The sequence below is a fragment of the Chiloscyllium punctatum genome, chromosome 34, assembly GCF_047496795.1.
Source record: "Chiloscyllium punctatum isolate Juve2018m chromosome 34, sChiPun1.3, whole genome shotgun sequence".
NCBI lineage: Eukaryota > Metazoa > Chordata > Chondrichthyes > Orectolobiformes > Hemiscylliidae > Chiloscyllium > Chiloscyllium punctatum.
Window position 1 is genome coordinate 56,826,507 of NC_092772.1, and position 24,190 is coordinate 56,850,696.

Below are 24,190 nucleotides of genomic sequence, written 5' to 3' on the forward strand. Positions count from 1 at the left end.
TAGAGGGAGGACCAGTCTAAGTGCCTTCCTCTCTCTTCCCTCCCCCGGCTCTCCATTCACTGTTGTTAACTGTTCCCCCTCCCCCGATCGTTGTCTCAATTCAACCCCATTCAGGGGGAAAGCAACTTTGACCCAGCTTTTCCCGACGGAGCCTGAACCCGGATTCCTAAACCTCCCCTCCCTGTGTGAGAATGGAAAAGTCCGGATCCATCCCGGAACACAGTGATCTCTGAGCAGAGAGAATACTTGGCGTTATTCCCTGGTGATCAGTTATCGCCCGAGGGCGCTTTACAGCACGGAAGAAGGCAATTTGAACAGTGAAGCAATGAAACATTCTCCGATAACCAAGATTTGGAGGTGCCGGTGTTGGATTGGGGTGTCCAAAGTTTTTTTTAAAAAAATCACACAACACCAGGTTATAGTCCAACAACCTGGTGTTTTGTGATTTTTAACTCCCATAACCACAGTTGTTCAACCCCTCCAACTGCAATAAGGATAGACCCCACCGCCCTGGTCTTCACCTTCCACCCCACCAATCTCCCCATATAACGCATCATCCACCACCTGCAGTCAGACCCCACCACCAGAGATGTATTTCCCTTCCCTCCCCCATCGGCGTTCTCCAGCGGAGTGGGATCATTGTGCGCAGGACTGTTTTGTAGTTATTCAGTAGTAGTTATTAAACTATTATTAAAATATATTAACATAAAACATTAATATACAAATTATTAAAATAAAATAAAACCCGTTAAAATGTCATCAATAATTTTGTATTTGCCTTATTTCTTTAATTTTTATTTTCTTTTTAACATTTTTACTGAAGAGGATAAACATTATTTTTCTTTTTATTGCTTTCATTAATGCTTGTAAGTAAGCCTGAAAAGGAATAAATAAGAGCTGCGCCAAATCGCTCATGCCAAAATGGAGCTGTGCCGAAATGGGTAGCGCCAAACCAGCCATGCCAAATCGCTCGCGTCAAAGTGGCTGCGCCGAATGGTCCTACACCTGTTCTGCAGAGACCATTCCCTCCGCGATTCCCTGGTTCGGTCCATACCCCCACCAACCTACCCTCCACTCCCGTCACCATCCCCTGCCACCACAAGGAGTGTAAAACCTGTGCCCACATTTCCCCCTCATCTCCATCCAATGCCCCAGAAATCCTTCCACGTCCAGCAGAGATTCTCCTGCACATCCAAGTATCTCATCTACTGTGTCCATTGCTCTCAATCTGGAGAGCATTGGGGAGACAGGATGCCAACTTGTGGAATGTTTTTGGGACACATGCATCAAACAACCCCACCGCCCTATGGCCGGACACTTCAACTTCCCCTCCCACTGTGCCAAGGACATGCAAGTCTTGGGCCTCCTCCTAGCCAGCCAATGCTCGGAGGAAGAATGCCTCACCTTCCACCTTGGGTCCCTCCAACCACACAGCACCAATGTCGATTTCACCAATTTCAACTTGTGTCCTCCCCCCACATCATCCCAGATCCAACCCTCCAACTCTCCACCGCCCTCTTGAACATCTTCCTTCCTACATATCCATTTCCCTCTCCACTCTGACCTATCACCTCCCACCTGTATCTACCTATCATTTTCTCAGCTATCTTCCCCTCTGTTCCAACCCCCCTCCCCTGCTTACCTCTAGGGCCCCTCCCCACAATCCTGATGAAGGGCCCATGCCCAAAACATCAATTCTTCTGCAACTTGGATGCTGCCTGACCTGCTGTGCTTTTCCAACACCACACCTTTTTGACTCTGATCTCCAGCATCTGCAGTCCTCACTCTCTCCTATATGGAGGGAAAGCAGTTGACATTTGAATGCAGCTTCCTCTCCATAGGTGCTGCCAGACCCGCTGATTTTCTCCAGCAATATTTTTTATTCACTTATAAAAAGTGGGTGTCGCAGGCTGGCCAGCATTTATTGTCTGTCCCGAGCTACTTTATTTTGTTTGTTTCAGATCTCCAGTTTGTTTTGTTTGTGGTTTTTTTCATGCAGCGAGTAGTTCGGGTGTGCAGCTCACTGCCACTAACTGTGGCCGAGGCGGTTTCAACTGAGACATGCAAGAGGGCATGGGATTGATTTTTGGACAGGAGTGGACTGCAGGGAGGGGAAAAGGCAGGAGATTGAGACAACAGGTTGAGTAGCACCATAATAATTCTTGACATTGAGCATCCTGCTGTCAGCTCAGTAACCAACCAACAGGAAATCGAATGTTTAATAACATTTCCCCTAAACCAGTGATCACATTATCTTGATAGTTTCAGTTCACTTATTTGAATCTTCAACCATTAACCTTCATCCTGTCTTGACAGCAGCTCTATTCCTGCTGAAAGCAGTGTCCCCAAATCATGGTCACACAGCACCCATTCCCATCCTTCCCCTTCCCAGCTTCCACACTCTTGCCGATCTCCCACGTTTTAAAACTTCACACGGGGGAATGGGCATTGTTGGCTAGATGCCCATCCCATGTGGCCCGGAATCATAGAATCATACAGAATGGCCCAACCAGTCCATGCTAACCATAATTCAAAACTAAACTCTTAAACGTTGGAATTGTACCCACATCCACCACATCCTCAGGGAAGTTCATTCCACATGTGATCCACCCTCTGTGTAAAAAAAAAATTGCCTCATGTCTTTTTTAAGTCTCTCTCCTCTCACCTTTAAAATGTGCCCCCCTTGTCATGAAATTTCCCAACTTGGGGAAGAGTCGAGAGTGTGTTGCTGGGAAAGCACAGCAGGTCAGGCAGCATCCAAGGAGCAGGAGAATCGATGTTTCGGGCATAAGCCCTTCATCAGGAATCCCTGATGAAGAGCTTATGCCGAAAACGTCGATTCTCCTGCTCCTTGGATGATGCCTGACCTGCTGTGCATTCGCAGCAACACACTCTCGACTCTGATCTTCAGCACCTACAGTTCTCACTTTCTCCATCTTGGAGAAAACACAACAACCATCAATTCCATCTATACTTCATTATTTTATAAACTTCTGTCAGGTCACCACTGAACCTCCTATGCTCTAGTGAAAAAAGTCTCAACCTATTCAGCCTTTCTTTATAACTGAAACCTTCCATACCCGGCAACATCCTGGTAAATCTTTTCTGAACCCTCTCCAGCTTAATAATATCCTTCCTGTAATCGGGTGACCAGAACTGAACCCAGTAGTCCAGAAGAGGCCTCACTAATGTCCTGTAAAACCTCAACATAATGTCCTATACTCAAAGGACTGAGAAATGAAGGCAAATGTGCCAAACACCTTTTTAACCATCCTGACCATATGTGACACAAATTTTAAAGAATTATATACCTGCACCCCTCAGTTCCTCTATTCTACAACACTGTTCAAGGCCCCACTGTTAATTGTATGATCCCTACCCTTGTTAGTTTGTTTTACCAAAATGTAATACCTTGCATTTATCCAGATTGAATTCCATCTGCCATTTTTCAGCTCATTGACACATTTAATCAAGATCCTTTGTAACCTTCTTCATTGTTCATTGTTTTGGTGTCATCTCTGAACTTACTAACCATGCTTTCTATATTCTCATCCAAATCATTTGCATTAATGACAAACAAAAGGGGACCCAAAACCAATCCTTGTGAACACCACTGGTCACAGGCCTCCAGTCTGAAAAGCAACCCTCCACCATTACTCCCTGTCTCCTGCTGTTAAACTAATTATATATCCATTTGGCAAGCTCACCCCTGAATCCCATGTGATCTAACTTTACAAATTAATCTACAATGCGGAACCTTGTCAGAGGTTTACTAAAGTTTAAATGAACATCGTCAACCTTATTGGTAACTTCCTCAAAAAACTCAATTAAGTTTGTGAGAAATGATTTCCCTCGCACCAAAGCCATGTTGACTATCCCTAATCAATTTTTGCCTCTCTAAATGTCCATAAATCCTATCTTTTATAATCACCTCTAACAACTTACCCACAACCAAAGTCAGATTCTCAGGTCTGTAGTTCTCAGGTTTCTCCTTACAACCTTTCTTAAACAAAGGTACAACATTAGCAGACTGCCAATGAACAGGCACCTCACCCACAGTTACAGATGAAAGAAATATTTCTGCAAAGGGATTCATAATTTCTGCCCTTATTTCCCACAAATTGAGGGATACATTAGATCAGGGTGAGACAGTTCAGAGTCAACCACGTTGCTATGAGTCTGGAATGACATGTAAGTAAGACTGATTAAGGACAGCAGACCACTCCCACAATACCCCCATCCCAACTCCGGCCTTCTTCCCCCCCCACCCCCATTTACTCAGACTGATGAAATCTTTGGAAACAACAAATATGCTTGGAATTGTTTGGGAGTTCCTGAGCAACTTCCTCTAGTTAGTTTTAGAATTTCCCCACATTGTGCTCAAAGCTGCTTCTCCGTTGAAGAGATTGGAGTAAAACAATAATGTTAAGTGCGTACTTCCAACAAACTGGTGATCCAGTGCTAAGGCTGGGAGAGGGGGAAGGGACAGGAATTAAGACCCTCCTCTGGACAGTGTGGGTCTCCCTGTGCCCAAGTCTGATCCTGATCCAGCTCCCAGTTCTGAAAAAGGACCTACAGATACTTACTGTCAATGTCTTCCGCCCCGGGAAAGAGAGGGAGGCGTGGAAGAGGGAGGGAAAATCTCCCTCATCACCTCTTTGCTCAGGGGAATGGATGTGGGTCCTGCTAACAGGAATTACAATTCATCAGCATTTGGGAGTGAGGAAAGATGATGGGAAAGCAAGATGGGAAGAGCATGGGAGAGAGCAGGAAGAAAAACTGAGAGTAGGGAGCGATTCAGGAGAGTGGGGGAGGGAGACAGATTGGGGCAGAGATCAGGGTGGCGAGAGGGGAGAGTGGGTAGGGAGAATAGGAGAAGGATTCAGACTGAAGAGGAGGCAAGAAAGGGTTGGCAGATGTAGAGAATGAGAAAGGGATCAGGGAGAATGGAGAGGCAGAGAGTGGGGATGAAGGTGGGTTTGGGTGTTCATTAGAACAGCTGCAAATACTGGACTGGATCAGAGGTGGAGAGAATAGTTGAGACAGGGCAGGAAGTGTATTGGAGATGTGAGGGGAGAAAGCACGTGGAAGGAAGGAAATTGTCTTGGATAACATGAAAACATGGTTGGGTCTAGCTGGAGAAGATAGGGAGATAACAACTTTGCTTTCTACTGGAAATGGCGTGTTTTATTCCTGGTCAGTGTGGAGGAATAGCTGCTCAATATAAACTTGGAATTTTCTGATTTGTCCTTGTGTCTCTCCTTGTGGTTCCATTTCTCCCTTCATACTGACAGGCCTGGTCTCCCTCTCAATAAGGGCAATGAATCATTGACTTAAATTTCCCTATTATTTCTAGATCAGGATAATGACAGAAGACACTCTACTGGATGATATTCCTACCCTTTCCTTCATACTGCAGAATTCCGTTTGTTTCTGTAAACTGTTAATTGGTGAGTGGGGTTTCTGGAAATATCATGCACTCCGTGCTGTATTTGAACAGGGAACCAGTGAGAAAACATAGTATAGAAAATCATGCAAGTTTCAGGAACTTGGCACACCTTGCAGCTGGAGGACTGCCAAATACCTGAACTATAAGATAAATGTAAATTAAGAATTTACTTTTAAAAATCAAGCAGAAAAGAGTTTTTTTTGAATAATGGAAGACACTCTGTCACGGAAACAGGAAAAAGTCTAAATAGCAACACATACACTGGGAGAGCAGCCATCTTAGAATACGAAAAGATTGATTTCACCACTAACTCTGTCTGAAAATTTGAGACAAAGACACAAAGTAAGTTGTAAGTACAGTTTTTAAAGTCTTATTTGATTGACTATCCAATTGGTTTATAAGGTGGTTATAAACATTGTGCACACATTTAAAGCAGAATAGTCATGTTATAACTGTCTCTGATATTCTATCACACAGTATTCATTTCTATAATGTAATTTAAATTGATTGTTACCATAAATATTCACAAGCAATTTAGAAAAGCTGGGGCTTTTTTCCCTGGAGTGCTGAAGGCTGGGGGATGACCAGGTAGAGGTTTACATAAAATCATGAGGGGCATGAATAGGGTGAATAGCCAAGGCCTTTTTCCTCGGGGGAAGAAGTCCAGAACTAAAGGACAGAGGTTTAAGGTGAGAGGGGAAAGATTTAAAAAGGACTTGAGGGATAACTTTTTCATGAGAGAGTGGTGCATGTATTGAATGAGCTACCAGAGGAAGTGGTTGAGAGTGCTACAATTACAACATTTAAAAGGAATAGAGTTGGGTGCATGAATAGAAAAGGAATAGAGTGGCATGGTGGCTCAGTGGTTAGCACTGCTGCCTCACAGCACCAGGGACCTGGGTTTGATTCCCACCTTGGATGACTGTCTGTGTGGGGTTTGCACATTCTCCCCATGTCTGTGTGGGTTTCCTCCCACAATCCAAAAGATGTGCAGGTCAGGTGAATTGGTCATGCTGAATTGCCCATAGTGATAGGTGCATTAGTCAGGGGTAAATGTATGAGAATGGGTCTGGGTGGGTTACTCTTCGGAGGGTTGGTGTGGGCTTATTGGGCCGAAGGGCCTGTTTCAGTCCTGTAGGTAATTAATCTAATCTTTAGAGGAATGTAGAATCCCTACAGTGTGATAACAGGCCCTTCGGCCCTACAAGTCCACACTGGCCCTCCGAAAAGTAACCCAGACCCATTTCCCTATCCTATGTTTTACCCCTGACTAACGCACCTAACCTACACATCTCAGAACACTGCAGGCAATTTAGCACTGCCGATTCACTTAGTCTTTTGGATTGTGGGAGGAAACCAGAGCACCCGGAGGAAACCTACACAGACATGGAGAGAATGTGCAAACACCATCTAGACTGTTGCCCGAGGGTGGAAACGAACCCAGGTTCCTGGTGCTGTGAGGCTGCAGTGCTAGCCACTGTGCCACCCCACAGATTTGTCTACTTTGTTTGAGAGATATGAATCAGAGTCAAATAAGCTGGCACCATATGGGACAAAGTAGACTAATTTGCAAAAATTGGGTAAAGTGCTAAGAAAACTCAAAAAGAAACTTCCTCTAATCAGAAAAGCATAGGTCCATTCTTGCCGATCTTCCTTCAGCCTGACTGAAAAACTTTGTGAAGTTGTTATCTGGCAATTGTAACAGAATACACTACCCATGGATGAGTCATTCATAGTAATCTGGCCTGAGTAAATTTCTGTTAGGCAAATTTAGCAATGAGATGTATCCAAGTCTATTAAAGACCTCAACATTCAGCCTTTTCTGCAGATATTCTTGCTCTTTTCATTTAGCAGCTTGACTTTTTTCATTTTGATGAGAAGGTCTCTAGCGAACCTTGTCATTTTGTTCATTTTATAGAGACAACATATTTCCAAGGCGGACAAACTTTGTGGAAATTTTATCACACAGCAGTTAATTTATTTTCTTTATACCTTGGGTATTCCGGGCAAATATGTATAATATGTTTTCTTTACAGGGCAACACAAGCTTCTTGAAAGCTGTAAAAGCTATTGTGATCCTCCATCATCGAAGGCTAACTATGCTTCTTCTGACATATTACATCTGGCTTTCAACTGCGACAACTTGCTATCATGTGGTATAATGCATATATATTTATAAACAAACATACACAAGAAAACTGGTTCAGCCAGCTCAAACATTGCTTTTCTGGCCTGATCTTTCTGTGCTGAGTTACATCCTTTCTTTTCAGTCTATTTTAAACCATCAATCCTTCTCCTTAAATGTCAAGCCAGACTTGAGTAACAAAAGATTCACAGAATTCCATATTTTATTCAATTGTATCAACAATACTAATTAAACTCTGAAAGAGATCAATTTACTGATAATTTACATCTCAAACTGTTTTAGAAAACATTGTTTACTTCCTTTGACCAGTTTTCCTTTTGCAATGGCCTCCAGGCTTAATAGTTCTCGTACCAAAATGCGAATGGCCTTCAACATTACGAGGTTATGAGCCAAAGGCTGGCAAATGGGATGAAGTCAGATTGGGATGTCAAAGAGTCATAGAGATGTACAGCATGGAAACAGACCCTTCGATCCAACCCGTCCATGCTGACCAGATATCCCAACCCAATATAGTCCCACCTGCCAGCACCCGGCCCATATCCCTCCAAACCCTTCCTATTCATATACCCATCCAAATGCCTCTTAAATGTTGCAATTGTACCAGCCTCCACCACATCCTTTGGCAGCTCATTCCATACATGTACCACCCTCTGCGTGAAAAAATTGCCCCTTAGGTCTCTTTTATATCTTTCCCCTCTCACTCTAAACCTATGTCCTCTAGTTTTGGACTCCCCGACCCCAGGGAAAAGACTTTGTCTATTTATCCTATCCATGCCCCCATAATTTTGTAAACCTCTATACGGTCACCCCTCAGCCTCCGACGCTCCAGGGAAAACAGCCCCAGCCTGTTCAGCCTTTCCCTGTAGCTCAAATTCTCCAACCCTGGCAACATCCTTGTAAATCTTTTCTGAACCCTTTCAAGTTTCACAACATCTTTCTGATAGGAAGGAGACCAGAATTGCATGCAATATTCCAACAGTGGCCTAACCAATGTCCTGTACAGCTGCAACATGACCTCCCAACTCCTGTACTCAATACTCTGACCAATAAAGGAAGGCATACCAAACGCCTTCTTCACTATCCTATCTATCTGCGACTCTACTTTCAAGGCGCTATGAACCTGCACTCCAAGGTCTCTTTGTTCAGCAACACTCCCTAGGACCTTACCATTAAATCCTGCTCAGATTTGCTTTCCCAAAATGTAGCACCTCGCATTTATCTGAATTAAACTCCATCTTCCACTTCTCAGCCCACTAGCCCATCTGGTCCAGATCCTGTTGTAATCTGAGGTAACCCTCTTCGCTGTCCACTACACCTCCAATTTTGGTGTCATCTGCAAACTTACTAACTGTACCTCTTATGCTCGCACCCAAATCATTTATGGAAATGACAAAAAGTAGAGGAGCCAGTACCGATCCTTGTGGCACTCCACTGGTCACAGGCCTCCAGTCTGAAAACCAACCCTCCAGCACCACCCTCTGTCTTCTACCTTTCAGCCAGTTCTGTATCCAAATGGCTAGTTCTCCCTGTATTCCATGAGATCAAACCTTGTTAATCAGTCTCCCATGAGGAACCTTGTCGAACGCCTTACTGAAGTCCATATAGATCACATCTACTACTCTGCCCTCATCAATCCTCTTTGTTACTTCTTCAAAAACTCAATCAAGTTTGTGAGACATGATTCCCCACGCACAAAGCCACGTTGACTATCCCTAATCAGTCCTTGCCCTTCCAAATACATGTACATCCTGTCCCTCAGGATTCCCTCCAACAACTTGTCCACCACTGAGGTCAGGCTCACTGGTCTATAGTTACCTGGCTTGTCTTTACCGCCTTTCTTAAACAGTGGCACCACGTTAGCCAACCTCCAGTCTTCCGACACCTCACCTGTGACTATCGATGATACAAAAATCTCAGCAAGAGGCCCAGCAATCACTTCTCTAGCTTCCCACAGAGTTCTAGGGTACACCTGAGCAGGTCCTGGCGATTTATCCGCCTTTAACCGTTTCAAGACAGCCAGCACTTCCTTCTCTGTAATCTGGACATTTTGCAAGATGTCACCAATTATTTCCCTACAGTCTATATCTTCCATATCCTTTTCCACAGTAAATACTGATGTAAAATATTCATTTAGTATCTCCCCCATTTTCTGTGGCTCCACACAAAGGCCGCCTTGCTGATCTTTGAGGGGCCCTATTCTCTCTCTAGTTACCCTTTTGTCCTTAATGTATTTGTAAAACCCCTTTGGATTCTCCTTAATTCTATTTGCCAAAGCTATTTCATGTCCCCATTTTGCCCTCCTGATTTCCCTCTTAAGTATACTCCTACTTCCTTTATACTCTTCGAAGGATTCACTCGATCTATCCTGTCTATACCTGACATATGCTTCCTTCTTTTTCTTACCCAAACCCTCAATTGTCTGGTCAATGCGGATGAAGGATCTGCTTCCATGTTGGATGACTCTGTGACCCTATAACTATTTATCCTGCCCCAATGTGCTCTTCTCATCTGATTCCAGTCTACTTCAACCATTCACTGGAACAACACATCACTTGCCAGATTCCCTGGAATAGCCTGGGATCATTGTCACTGATGCAATCCTTAACTGCCCATTATGCTCCCAATCAGGCACCATCAGTTTGGAACTGCTGACCACAGTAGCTGACATGTTCCTCAGATGTGGCACCAAGGGAAAAAATGGGGCACATTCTGTATCTTATAATTCTGCTCCACAACCACCTGATGAAGGAGCAGCGCTCCAAAAATAGTGCTTTCAAACAAGCTCCTTGGATGCTGCCTGAACTGCTGTGCTTTTCCAGCACCACTAATCCAGAATCTGGTTTCCAGCATCTGCAGTCATTGTTTTTACCTCAAATAAACCAGTTGGACTCTTACCTGGTGTTGTGTTATTTTCAACTTTGTCCACCCCAGTCCAAAACTGGCACCTCCACGTCATCCCCAGAGGACACCACCGTACCAGACCATGCCAGTCTGACCACAATCACCACCTGAGTCAGTGCCATCTCAGCCATCTGGAGGAATGCCCAGCAAAGTAGGAATGAGGTCAGTGACCTGCTTCATCCTGCCAGGGAGTCTCACGATCTGTAAAGTCTCACTATTCTGTCTCAGCCATCTACCCATCTACCCACCTGCCATCAAGGCTCATGCTCTAGCCCTCCCAATTTTGCATGCAACATCTTTCTTTCTTCACTTTCATCCACCTAAACCCTCTGCATGACTAACTGTGCACACCTTCTGCACTGCTTATTCAATCCCACGCAAACACTTCTCTGCCATTTCTCCCACCAACACCAAAGTGAACAGCTGTGCCAATCACTAACATCTCACACAATACCTCCCTCATTCCTGGAGTAAACGGTCCACGATAGAGAAGAAATAGAAAAAAATGGGAGTGGACTGGCCAGCATTGGCCCACATATCCCTTATGAAGTCGTGTGCTGAAGATGTTATTAAATGAGTTCTAAATGAATGGTTGAAAATATCATTGAATGGCTGAGTTTGTGAAGTGGATACGATTGAAGGAGTGATGATATTGAAGGGTTTATTATTGAAGTGGTGATGATATGATAGAAATGAGATGATATTACTGAAGGAGTTGTTGAAGTGATGATGATGTTATTGAAGGGGTTATTATTAAAGAATGATGATACTATTAAGAAATTACTAATAAAGGAATAATGGTTTTGTTTTATTCCTGTGTGGGATGTGGATGTTGCCGTCTGGTCAGCATTTATTGGTGTGCTGCCTTCTTGATTTACTGCAATCAACATGCTATAGGTTGACCAACAATGCCCTGGGAGAGGGAATTAAAATAGTGTTTTTCCCCAGCAATTCTGAAGGAACAGCGATATATATCCAACCCAGGATGTTGGGTGGCTTGGAAAGTGCTTATTAAGGAGCCTTGGTGAATTTTTGCAGATATCTTGGACATAGTACATACTGCTGCGACTGGATGCTTGTGGATATAATGCCAATCTAGCAGGTTGCTTTGTCCTGGATGGTGTCAAGATTCTTGAACATTGGCAGAGCAGTGCCTATCCAGGCAAGTGGGGAGTATTCCATAATATTCCTGACTTATGTCTTGTGGAAGGTACGTAGGCTTTAAGGAGTCAGGAGGTGAGTTAATTGTTACAGTATTCCCGGTTGTGACCTGCTCTTGTAGCCAGTGTGTTCATGTGACAACTCCAATTGAATATCTGATCAATGGTAACCCCAAGAATATTGACAGTAGGAGATTCAGTGATGATAACGCCATTGAATGTCTAAAGTGGTGGTTAGATTGTTTCTTATTGGAGATAGTTATTGCCTGTCATTTGTGTGTTGTAAACATTACTGTCCACTTGTCACCCCAAGCCTGGATATTGTCCAGTCCTGTTGCATTTGCACATGAACTGCTTCAGTATTTGAGAGGTTATGAGTGGTGCTTAACATTGTGTGCAATCACTGATGAACATCCCCACTTCTCACCTTATGAAGGAGGGAAGGTCACTGATGGAGCAGTTGAAGATGGTCAGGCCTAGGACATTATTCTGAGGAATTTCTGCAGAGATGTCCTGGAGCTGCGATGACTGATCTCCAACAACCACAACCATTTTCCATGTACCAGGTATGACTCCAACCAGCCAAGAGATTGCCCTTGATGCCCATTTATTGCAGTTTTGCTAGGGCCCCTTGACACCACACTCAGGCAAATGCAACCTTAGTCAAGCGCTATCACTCTCATCTCACCTTGGGAATTCAGCCCTTCTATCCATGTTTGAACCGTGCCTGTAATGAAGTCAGGAGCTGAGTGGCCTGGGCAGAACCTAAACTGAGCGTCACCGAGCAGATGCTGCGTGATACCACTGTTGATGGGACTGTGCATGGTTTTACTGATGACCAAGAGTAGACTGAAGGAGCAGGATATACCTGGCCAATTTTCCACATTATCCAGTAGATGCCAGTGTTGCAGTTGTATTGGAACAGCTTGGCGAGGAGAGTAGCAAGTTCTGAAACCCAAATCTTCAGTACTATTGCTGGAATGTTGTCAAGGCCCATAAACCTTGCAGTTTCCAGTGCCTCCAACTGTCTCTTGATACCACGTGGAGTGAATGGAATGAGGTGAAGACTGGCATCCACTGGGGACCACTGGTTCACTAATGTCCTTTAGGGGAGGAAATTGCTGTCCTTAACTGATCTGGCAACTCTTAACATGCGACTCCAGACTCTCAGCAACGTGGTTGACACTTACTTGTCCTCTGGACAATTCAGGATGGATAATAAATGCTGACCTGGCTAATGATGCTCAAATTCCATGAATGCATAAACAACTCATCAGTTCTGGCTGAAGATTTTTGTGAGTGCTTAAGCTTTATATTTTGCACTGATGTATTGGACTCTTCCATAAATGGGGATATTTGTGGAACTTCCTCCTCTAGTGAGCTGTTTAATTGTCCACCACCATTCATGACTGGATGTGTTCTGATCCATTGATTGTGGGATTGCCTTTATGCTGTTGGATAGTCCTGTTTGGTAGCTTTACCTCATTGACACTTCTTTTTTAGATTTGCCTGGTGCAGCCTTTGGTATGCCCTCCTTCATTCTCCACCGAACCAGGGCAATACCCTGGCTTGATGGTAATGGGACATAGTTAAGACCATGAGGTTGCAGATTGTGATGGTTGATGGATATTAGTTCATAAGATATAGGAGTAGATTTAGGCCATTCAGACCTTTTTTTGCATAATGTGCTGGAGTACAATTCTGCTGCTGTTGATAGCATAAAGCAGCTCATGAATGCCCACTCCTGCCAGAATGTGAAGGCAAGACTCGGTTTCCACAAGGACTGTGGAGTGGTCAGCCTTAGCAGTACTGTCATGGACTGCTGCATCTGCAGCTGGCAGGTTAGTGAGGATGATGTCAAGTATGCTTTTCCCTCTTGATGGTTCCCTTACCATCTGCCACAGACCTAGTCTAGCAGCTATGTCCTTTAGGAAACAACCAGGTCCATTAGTAATGCTGCTGCCAAGCCACTCTTGATGGTGGACATTCAAATTCTTCATCCAGAGTACATTTGTGCTTTTGCCACCCTCAGTGCTTCCTCCGAAGTGGTTTTCAACATGGAGGTGTAGATTCATCAGCTGAGGGAGGATGGTACATTGTAATCAGCAGGAGGTTTCCTTGCTCATGTTTAACCTGAAGCCACGAGATTTAAGGGGCCTTGAGTCAAAGTTGAGGACTTCCAAGGCAACTCTGTCTGACTGTGTGCCACCACCTCTGCTGGGTCTGTTCTGGATATCTAGGGATTGGGTTGGTGATGTCTGGGACATTGTTTTTATGGTATGGATCTATGAGGCCATTGTTTCACTAGTCTGTGAGATAGCTTTTCAATTCTGGCACTGCCCTTCAGATGTTTGTAAGGAAGACTTTGCAAGGTCAATGGGGTTGTTTCAACCATTGTCTTTTCTGATGCCAAGGTCGATGCCAGGCGATCTGTCTGGTTTCATTTCTTTGTTGAGAATTTGTTGCAACTGATACAACTGAGTGGGTTGCTGGGCGATTTCAGAGGACAGTTGAGTGTCAACCACATTGCAATGAATTTGGAGTCATATATAGGCCAGGCCGGGTGAGTATGACAGATTTCCTTCTGTGAAGGGCATTAGTGAGCCGGTTTATCTGGCAATTGACAATGGTTTCATGATCATCAGTAGATCCTTAATTCCAAATATTTTTTATTGAATTCAAATTTCACTATCTGCCTTGACTGTTTTGAACCTGTGTCCCCAGAACATTCCTGAAGAAGGGCTTATGCCCGAAACGTCGATTCTCCTGTTCCTTGGATGCTGCCTGACCTGCTGCGCTTTTCCAGCAACACATTTTCAGCTCCCCAGAACGTTAGCTGAGTTTCTGGAACAGTTCAGAGATAATACCATTAGGCCATCATGTCCCCATAATAAAATTATTGAAGGGGCTAATCATGCAGGGATGATGATATTGTTGAAGGGATTATTGTTAAAGGATGATATTACTGAAGTGGTTATTACAGATGAGGATATTATTGAAGGTATGATGACATTGTTGAAGGAGTTACTATGGAGGGATAACTATAACTGTAGTGGTTATAATTTGAGGGAATGATATTGAGTTGTTTATTATTGAAAGATAATGAAAAAAATTTTAAGTGGTTATTAAGGGATAGTGGGATTATTGAACAGCTAATTAATAAAAGATGATAATATTATTGTGGGGTTATTATTGAAGGGATTTAGGCATTGCTGACTGGCCAGCATTTATTGCCCCTCCCTAGTGGCTCTTGAGAAGATGGTGGTGACCTGCCTCCTTAAACCACTGCAGTCCACCTGCTGTGGGTTGACCCACAATGCCAAAATAGGAAGGGAATTCCAGAATTTTGGCCCAGCAACAGTGAAGGATTGGCGATCAGGGTGGTGAGTGGCTTGAAAGTGGTGGTGTTCCCATGTATCTGCTGCTCCTGTCCTCATTGATGGAATTGGTCACGGGTTTGGAAGGGTGCTGACTGAGGATCTTTGGTGAATTCCTGCAGTGCATCTTGTAGATTCTACACACTGCTGCTACTGACCATCAATGGTGGATGGAGTGGATGCTTTTGGATGTGATGCCAATCAGGTATACTGTGATGTCCTGGTTGGTGTCAAGTTTCTTGAGTGTCTTTGGAGTTGCACCCATTCAGGCAAGTGGGGAGTATTCAGTCACACTTCTGACATGGTGGACAGGCTTTGGGGAGTCAGGACGTGAGCTACTTGTTGTAGTATTTGCAGCCTGTGACCTGCTCTTGTAGCCACCGTGTTTATTTGGTGAGTCCGGTTGTGTTTCTGGAACATGATAACCTCCAAGATGTTGATTGTGGGGATACAATGATGGTAATACCATTGAATATCAAGGAACTGTAGTTAGATTGTCTCCTATTGGTGGTGGTCATAGCCTGACATTTGTGTGGTGTGAATAATCACTTGCCACTGGTCAGCCCAAACCTGGATATATCCAGATCTTGTTGCATTTGAACATGGACTACTTCGATACCTGAGTCATCAAAAATGAACATTGTGCAATCATCGACGAACAACCTCACTTTTGACCTTATGATGAAGGGACGGTCATTGGTGCAGTAGCTGAAGTTGGTTGGGCCTGAGACACTGCTGTGCTTTTCCAACACCACCATTTTCGATTCTGACGCTCCAGCATCTGTAGTCCTCACTTTCTCTCTCAACCTGCAAGTTTACCTTGAAAGAAGCCTGGACTACAACTCCCAAGTCTCTTTGCACTTCACACTTCTAAATTTTCTCCCCATTTAGAAAATAGTCCATGCCTTTATTCATCCTACCAAAGAGCATGACCTCACACTTTCCCATCTGCCATTTCTTTGCCCACTCTCCCAACCTGTCCAAATCCTTCTGCAATCTCTCTGCCTCCTCAATGCTACCTGGAGGAGGAATACCTCATCTTCCGCCTTGGGACCCACCAACCACACTGCATCAATGTCTATTTCACCAGTTTCCTCATCACTCCTTCCCCCACCTTATCCCAGATCCAACCATCCAACTCAGCTCTCTTGAACTGTCCTACCTATCCATCATCCTTCCCACCTATCCACTCCACCCTCTGCTCCAATCGATCACCATCACCCCCCACCTTCATCTACCTATTGCCTTCTAAGCGACCTTTCCCCCCAGTCCTACCCCCTCCCATTTATCTCCCAGACCCCTTGGGCCACCCTCACATTCCTAATGAAGGGCTTACGCCTGAAATGCTGACTCTCCTGCTCCTCGGGTACTGCCTGACCTGATGTGCTTCTCTAGCGCTACACGTTTTGACTCTGATCTCCAGCATCTGCAGTCTTCACTTTTTACCTGTCCCTCTACCTATCTTTGTATCACCTGCAAAATAAGCCAGAATTCCCTCAGTTCCTTCATCTAGATCGTTAATATATAAAGTGAAAAGTTGTGGTCCCAACACTGAGCTGCCATCCTGAGAAAAACCCTTTTATCCGCAGTCTCTGCTTTCTGCCAGACAGTCAGACGTCTATCCATACTAGCATCTTGCCTCTAACATCAGGGGCCTTATCTTACTCAGCAGCCTCCTGTATGGCACCTTGTCAAAGGCTTTTTTAAAGTCCAGGTAGATAACATCCATTGGCTCTCTTTAGTCTAATCTGGTCGTTACTTCCTCAAAGAATTCTAGCTGATTTGTCACGTATGACCTCCCCTTGATGAAACCATGCTGACTTTGCCCTATTTTACCATGCACGTCCAGGTATTTAGAAATCTCATCCTTCACAATGGATTCCAGGATCTTACCCATGACCGAGTTAGGCTAATCAGTCTGTAACTTTCCATTTTTGCCTAACTCTCTTTTTAAACAGGGGTGTCACGTTAGCAATTTTCCAGTCTTCTAGGACCTTTCCTCATTCTAGCGATTCCTGAAAGGTCACCACTAATGCCTCCAATATCTCTTCAGCTGTCTTCCTTAGAACTCTGGGGTGTAGTCCATCTGGTACAGGTGATTTATCCATCTTCAGGCCATTTAGTTTTTTTTAAGCACCTTCTCCTTAGTGATAGCCACCATACTCAGCTCTGAATTTTTTTGGATATTACTCATGTCTTCCACTGTGAAGACTGATGCAAGGTAGTTATTCAGTTCCTTAGCCATTTCTTGTTTCCCAATTCTGTCTTTCTAAACATAATTTTCCAAAGGCCCAATGTCCATTTTGCCTCTCTTTTCCCTGTTGTATATTTAAATTCTGACAGTCTTCCTTTATATTACTGGCTAGCTTACTTTCATATTTAATCTCCCTCCTTATTTGTATTTTTTTGTTGCCCTCTGTTGCCTCGGTAAACTTCCCAATCCTCTGGTTTCCGACTGCCCTTTGCCACACTATATTTTTTCTGTTTTGCTTTTCCTGACTTCCCTGGTCAGTCACGGTTGCCTTATCCTCCCTGTACCATGAATCTCTGCTGTGTCTCCTGGATTACTCCCAGAAACTCCTGCCATTGCTGTTTCATGGTCTTTCCTGCCAGTCAATTCTACCCAACTCCTTCCCTCATGCTTCTGTAATTGAGGAGAGATGATAATTACTGAAGGTGCTATTATTGAAGGATGGTGATATTGTTGAAAGTGTTATTACTGAAGGGGTATGATAATTATTGAATGGGCTATTATTGAAGAGAGATGATTATTGAAGGGGTTATTAGTGAAAGATGGTGATTTTATTGTAGGGACTATTATTGAAAGATGGTAATATGATTTTTATTCATGTCTGGAACACCTTTATTTGCTCAGTGGATGCTTCGGTCACGTGCTCCTTCTCTGGGCGGTTTCCTTTTGTTCCGTTACTCTGACCGGGATTTGAAAAATCTGAAAGGTGCGCAGGCGCGTGGGGCTGGAACCCCCCTCTGGCCGGAGGTCTGCGCGTGCGCGGGGGACGCGTTAGTGACGTCGCCCTGCGTCCCGTTTCGCCGAGGGAGGCGGGAAACGGCGGAGGAAGGAGGTGAATGTGGAGAAAAGATGGGGGAAAGGAGGGAAGGGGGGAAACTGAGGCCAGAAAGATTGGGGTGGGGGAGAGAGAATGGTATTGTGGGTAGGGGCAATGAGCAAAGGAGGAATAAGTAGGGAGAAAGTATGAATGATAAGGAAGAGAGCTGGGAGGATAGGATTAGACATTGGAATAAATCTCAGGAAGTTCAGCTGCTTTGGGATGTTGACAGTGTTGCAGTGCTAGGGCTAGGAATGTGTCAAGTATGACATAAGGTTAAAAAAAAGAGCTGTGGCATCTGTGCATTGCTTGCAAATGATTGATTCTGCTGAAGATTTTTTTTTTGTTCAAACAATCTGCTTTATTTCCCAGGTCATGGAGGACATGGGCATGAAGCTGAAGGAATGGGCAGTCGCCATGGGAGTCCCTGAGCAGAACATGCCCACTGACACTGGATTCCGAAAGTAAGGAGAGTGTACGCCATTGAACCAATGCATAGCCCTGAGATGCCACTGTGTCTTCGAGGAGAAAGTGAGGACTGCAGATGCTGGAGATCAGAGCTGAAAATGTGTGAAGAAGGGCTGATGCCCAAAACGTCGATTCTCCTGCTCCTTGGATGCTGCCTGACCTGCTGCGCTTTTCCAGCAACGCATTTTCAGCTCATGCCACTGTGTCTTGACTGACTGACTGTGCAGTCCTGCCCAATGTTTGCCTGTGATGCTAGTACCAAAATGTGCTGATGATCAGGAAAGAACAGGACAGACCATGGGCTGCGTTCTTTACAAAAAAGGAGGCTGAGGGCTGGCCTGATCCAAGTCGTAAAATTAGGCAATCATTTGGATGTGGAGAAGGTGTTTTGACTTATTGGTAGGAGACCAGAGCTAGAGAGCAGTGATAGAAGACAGTCCCTAATAAATCCAATGCAAAATTCAGGAGAAACATATTCCACCAGACAGTGAGCGAGAATGTGAAACTTATGCCCACAGGGAGTGGTGGAGGTAATTTGAGTTGAGGGCTAAATTCTGAAAAGAGATGTTTTACTGAAGATTTACACTGAGTACTTGTCAAGGCATTCCCAAAAACAGCAAATTTCGAAGGCCAGGGTACAAAATGTTGCAGGTCATAGAGATGTGCAGCACAGAAACAGACCCTTCAGTCCAACTCATTCATGCTGACCAGATAGCCTAACCTCATGTAGTTCCGGTTACCAGCACTTGGCCCATACCAGCTTTCCCCACTTCCTCTGGCAGCTCATTCCATACACGCATCACACTCTGTGTGAAAGATTGCCCTTTGGGTCCCTTTTATATCTGTGTTTGAAGTTTATAATTCTTGTGTTGGTCCTGATGAGAAACGTTGATGACGTTAATAAAACTGAGAACGTTGGGTGTGGAGATCTGAAACAAAACAGAAATTGCTGGACAGACTCAGCAGGTGTGCCAGTATTCGTGGAGAGAAAGCATAGTCTCGGGTGCAGTGACCCTTCCGGACTGTTCTGCCCATTCTCAGTTTGAAGAAGTACCTTAGGATTCAAAATGTTAACTCTGCTTTCTCTTCATAGGTCTGCCAGACCTGCTGAGTTTCTCCAGTTTGTAAACTTGATAACATGTCTTCTTCAGCAACTTTCCTCATCTATATTTTGAGTCTGAAGAAGATGTGTGTTTCACAGATATGTATAAATGACCATTTTATTTTTTTGCAAATCTTCAGAGTGAAATTCTCCTTATTTGTTCATTTTCTGTTTTGTGTTTTTTCTTCCAGTCTCTGTTCTGGTCAGTGTCAAGACATCTGGGAATATGTCACTCGCTACATCAAGCGGAAAGAGTAAGTGACTGCACACTGCTGTCGTGTTGGTAGCTTGTCAAGGACATAGGCCAGAGAAACTGGTGGTTTCCCAGGATGTCATGTTCAAGCAAGGCTGAAGAGGCGTTCACCGTCTTGTGACTTACCCATAGAGGGTTACAAACCATTGCCCAAATGTAGTTGTTGCTGAAGGAAGTTTGTCTGAAGTCTGGACACAACAAGCTCCCTCAAATTCCAGTAAATAATTACCAGATTGTGTTAATTTTAATGTTGCTGATGAGATGAAAATTGGACACCAGGAGGAAGTCCCTCACTGCTTTTCCTCAACACAGTTGCTCTGATAATTATGGAGTTGACCTGAACTTGGAGACAGTGAAATGCTTCGAGAAGGGACGATGCTTTAAGGAATTGTTCAAGAGGAGGCACGTCTGAGAACGCAGTGCTTCCTTGGCCCTGAGCCCCTGAGAATGTGGCGCTCACTCGGCCCTGATCCCCTCAAAGTGCTGCCTTTTAAATTGGCCGAATCGCAGGGTGACTGATGCCTGTTGTCAGACATGTTTAGTTACAGTTAAACCTCCAGTGATTGCCTGGCTGACTTCACCCATTTCTCTCTTACAGGGTAGTGAGAGAGATCAAGGGGAACCTGGAATGGTATCCTTTAAGCAGTTGGCATTAATTTATGCTGGGAGACCATGCTCTGGGTTATAATGGTCACACTGGGGAGATTGTGAAACTCAGGCAAATCAAGTCAATCAGAAATGTCTTTAGATGATGAGACAGAAACAATAATTGAAGGATTGTTAAAGTTTGGGGCTGTGGGCAACTGAAGGCATGCTGCCAATGGTAGACTGATAGGAATTGGGGGATTCTGGAGAAGTTGGAATTTGAGGTGCGCAGAACACTCAGATAGGGAGTGATGCAGGGGCCAGAGGAGGCTGCAGGGTTTGGGAGGCGTGGAGGGGCCGGAGGAGGTTGCAGAGGGAGGGAGGGAGGGAGGTGTGGAAGGGCTGGAGGAGGTTGCAGAGGGCAGGAGGAGTGGAGGGGCCGGAGGAGGTTGCAGAGGGAGGGAGGGAGGTGTGGCGGGGCCGGAGGAGGTTGCAGAGGGAGGGAGGGAGGTGTGGCGGGGCCGGAGGAGGTTGCAGAGGGAGGGCGGGAGGAGTGGAGGGGCCGGAGGAGATTGCAGAGGGAGGGCGGGAGGAGTGGAGGGGCCGGAGGAGATTGCAGAGGGAGGCGTGGAGGGGCCGGAGGAGATTGCAGAGGGAGGCGTGGAGGGGCCGGAGGAGATTGCAGAGGGAGGCGTGGAGGGGCCGGAGGAGATTGCAGAGGGAGGCGTGGAGGGGCCGGAGGAGGTTGCAGAGGGAGGCGTGGAGGGGCCGGAGGAGGTTGCAGAGGGAGGGAGGGAGGCGTGGAGTAAGGAGCCATATGATTGATTATTTCCTTGCAGTGACGTTGAGACTTTCCTTGACTGTTTGCTCAGGAACCGGTGGGTAAAAGGCTCTGAGGTAAGTGCTGTGAAGAGGAAGAGGTATGTCAGGATGTCTTTCTATCCGGTTTAAAAAGTAAATTTATCGTGTGATTCCAGGCAGAGACAGCACAGGGTTCAATCCAGAGTAAAGTTTCCTTTATACTGTCCCTATCAAACACTTCCAGGACAGGGTCAGCACGGGTTAGACACAACGGAAAGCCCCTCTACGTTGTCTCCATGAAATCCACCCAGGGCAGGACAGTACAAGTTTAGATGCATAATGAAGCTGTCTCTACTCTGTCCCCATCATGAGAACATGAATCTGTTTTCAGTCTTGCATTGTGATCAGCATGTGCAGGATAGACACAGTTTGCATTTAGCTCTAGTTGCCTGTTGGTAGGGTGATTGAATCTTACACGGTGTGTTTCTGTTCCACTCCCAGGCTCCATTGTCTGACAAGGAGCAGAAGAAAAGGAGGAAGCTGCTGGAACAACTTGTATCTCTGCAGACTGATCTCCAGCAATTGGACGAAAGCTCAGAGCACGAGCAGCAAGAGATTGATGGTGAGCTGTCAGACCCTGTCAGAATCAGTCTGTTAGTGCAGCCTGGCCCACTCTTCCCTCAGCCCTTTGAACAGTCACAGATGTACAGCACAGAAACTGACATTTTAGTCCAACTCGTCCATGCCGACCGGACATCCTAACCTGATGTCATCTATTAGCCAGCATTTGGCACATATCACTCCAAACATCATTCATGTACCTTTTTAAATGTTGTTGTTGTACCACCTCTGGTAGCTCATTTCTCACACGCACAACCCTCTGTATGAAAACATTGCCCCATACGTCCCTTTTAAATCTTTCCCCGTTTCAATTTAAATCCATGGCCTCTAGATTTGGATTTACCTACACTGGGGGAAAAAATACCTTGTCTATTTACCTTTTCCTTTTCCATACCCCTCATAATTTTGTAAACCTCTACAAGAAGTTTACAAGCCTCTGAAGTTCCAGGGAAAATAGCCCAAGCCTATTCAGCCTCTCCCTATAGCTCAAACCTTCCAACACTGGCAACATCCTTGTAAATTTTTTCTGAACCAATTCAAATTTCACAACTTCCGTCTGCTAGTAGAGAGACCAGAATTGAATGCAGTATCCAAAAGTGGCCTAACCAATGTCCTGTACAGCCACAACGTGATCTCCCAACTGCTATACTCAATGCAGTGACCAAAAAAGGTAAACATACCAGACGCCGCCTACATTTTATACTATCTAACTGTGACTCCACTTTCAAGGAACTTGTGCTATATTCCCCCTTCATTAATGGGATGTGATGATATTGAAAGGCAAGGCAGGCTAGAAGGGCCAAATGGTCTATTCTGGGTCCAAGATGGGTTGCTTTTCAGACTGGAGGCCTGTAATCAGTGGAGTGCCACAAGGATCGGTGCTGGGTCCTCTACTTTTTGTCATTTACATAAATGAGCAGAAGAAGTACAGTTAGTAAGTTTGCAGATTACACCAAAACTGGAGGTCTAGTGGACAGCGAAGAAGGTTACCTCCGATTACAACAGTATCTGGACCAGATGGGCCAGTGGGCTGAGAATTGGCAGATGGAGTTTAATTCAGATAAATGTGAGGTGCTGCATTTTAGGAAAGCACATCTTAGCAGGACTTATACACTTAATGGTAAGGTCCTTGGGAGTATTGCTGAACAAAGAGACCTTGGAGTGCAGGTTTATAGCTCCTTGAAAGTGGAGTCGCAGATAGATAGGATAGGAAGAAGGTGTTTGGTATGTTTTCCTTTATTGGTCAGAATATTGAGTACAGGAGTTGGAGATCATGTTGCAGCTGTACAAGACATTGGTTAGGCCACTGTTGGAATCTTGTGTGCAATTCTGGTCTCCTTCCTATCGGAAAGATGTGTGAAACTTGAAAGGGTTCAGAAAAGATTTGCAAGGATGTTGCCAGGGTTGGAGGATCTGAGCTACAGGGAGAAGCTGAACAGGCTGGGGCTGTTTTCCCTGCAGTGTCGGAGACTGAGGGGTGACCTTATACAGGTTTACAAAATCATGAGGGGTATGGATAGGGTAAGTAGGCAAAGTATTTTCCCTGGGGTCAGGAAGTCCAGAACTAGAGGGGTTAGGTTTAGGGTGAGAGGGGAAAGATATAAAAGAGACCTAAGGGGCAGCTTTTTCACACAGAGGGTGGTACGTGTATGGAATGAGCTGCCAGAGGATGTGGTGGAGGCTGGTACAATTGCAACATTTAAGAGGCATTTGGATGGGTATATGAATAGGAAGGGTTTGGAGGGAGATGGGTCAATTGCTTGCAGGTGGGACTCGATTGGGTTGGGATATCTGGTCGACATAGACAGGTTGGACTGAAGGGTTTGTTTCCATGCTGTACATCTCTATGACTCTATAGACAGAAATATGTGCCAGATAGGGACAGGGAAGGTGTGGAGAACGTGCAAGACACTTTGTAGACTTGACTCCCAGGGAGTGTAGATAAATGTCAGCAAGATAGACCAAGCCGAGATCTTGTCACAAAAGAGTAGGGTGACTTGATTGAGCTGTTTTAAAAATGAGAGAGGGACTACAACTGTGGAGACTCAGAGACTTACATTTTTGGAGGCGTGGACAGGGTGTGTTAAGAGACCAGAACAAGGGGCCATCGAGAGAAGACAATCTCTAATAAATCCAATTGGCAGTTCGGGAGAAATGTCTTCTCCCAGAGAGTTGGGAGGGCAGGGGGAGCTGCGTGAAGGAAATGTGGCACTCGCTCCCTTTTTGGGGGGTGGTGGTGAGGTGAGGGAGTTGCTCTTG

At 45.0% G+C, this 24,190-nt stretch overlaps 1 protein-coding gene across 3 annotated transcripts in view; it reads left to right on the forward strand.

Moving 5' to 3' along the window:
* The window catches only part of haus5 (HAUS augmin-like complex, subunit 5), a 74,264-nt gene that overhangs the window by 26,786 nt on the left and 23,288 nt on the right, over nucleotides 1-24,190 (forward strand). The window contains exons 1-6 of one of the 3 annotated variants that reach the window (XM_072553613.1): nucleotides 5,428-5,450; nucleotides 18,474-18,565; nucleotides 19,863-19,925; nucleotides 20,523-20,555; nucleotides 21,382-21,406; nucleotides 21,812-21,932. In XM_072553613.1, coding sequence (XP_072409714.1) covers nucleotides 18,477-18,565; nucleotides 19,863-19,925; nucleotides 20,523-20,555; nucleotides 21,382-21,406; nucleotides 21,812-21,932 — 331 coding nt within the window. In that variant the 5' untranslated portion in view covers nucleotides 5,428-5,450; nucleotides 18,474-18,476. Of the gene's footprint in view, nucleotides 1-5,427; nucleotides 5,451-18,028; nucleotides 18,117-18,473; nucleotides 18,566-19,862; nucleotides 19,926-20,522; nucleotides 20,556-21,381; nucleotides 21,407-21,811; nucleotides 21,933-24,190 lie in introns of those variants that run through there. The other 2 variants (XM_072553612.1, XM_072553611.1) reach the window with 2 other exon arrangements.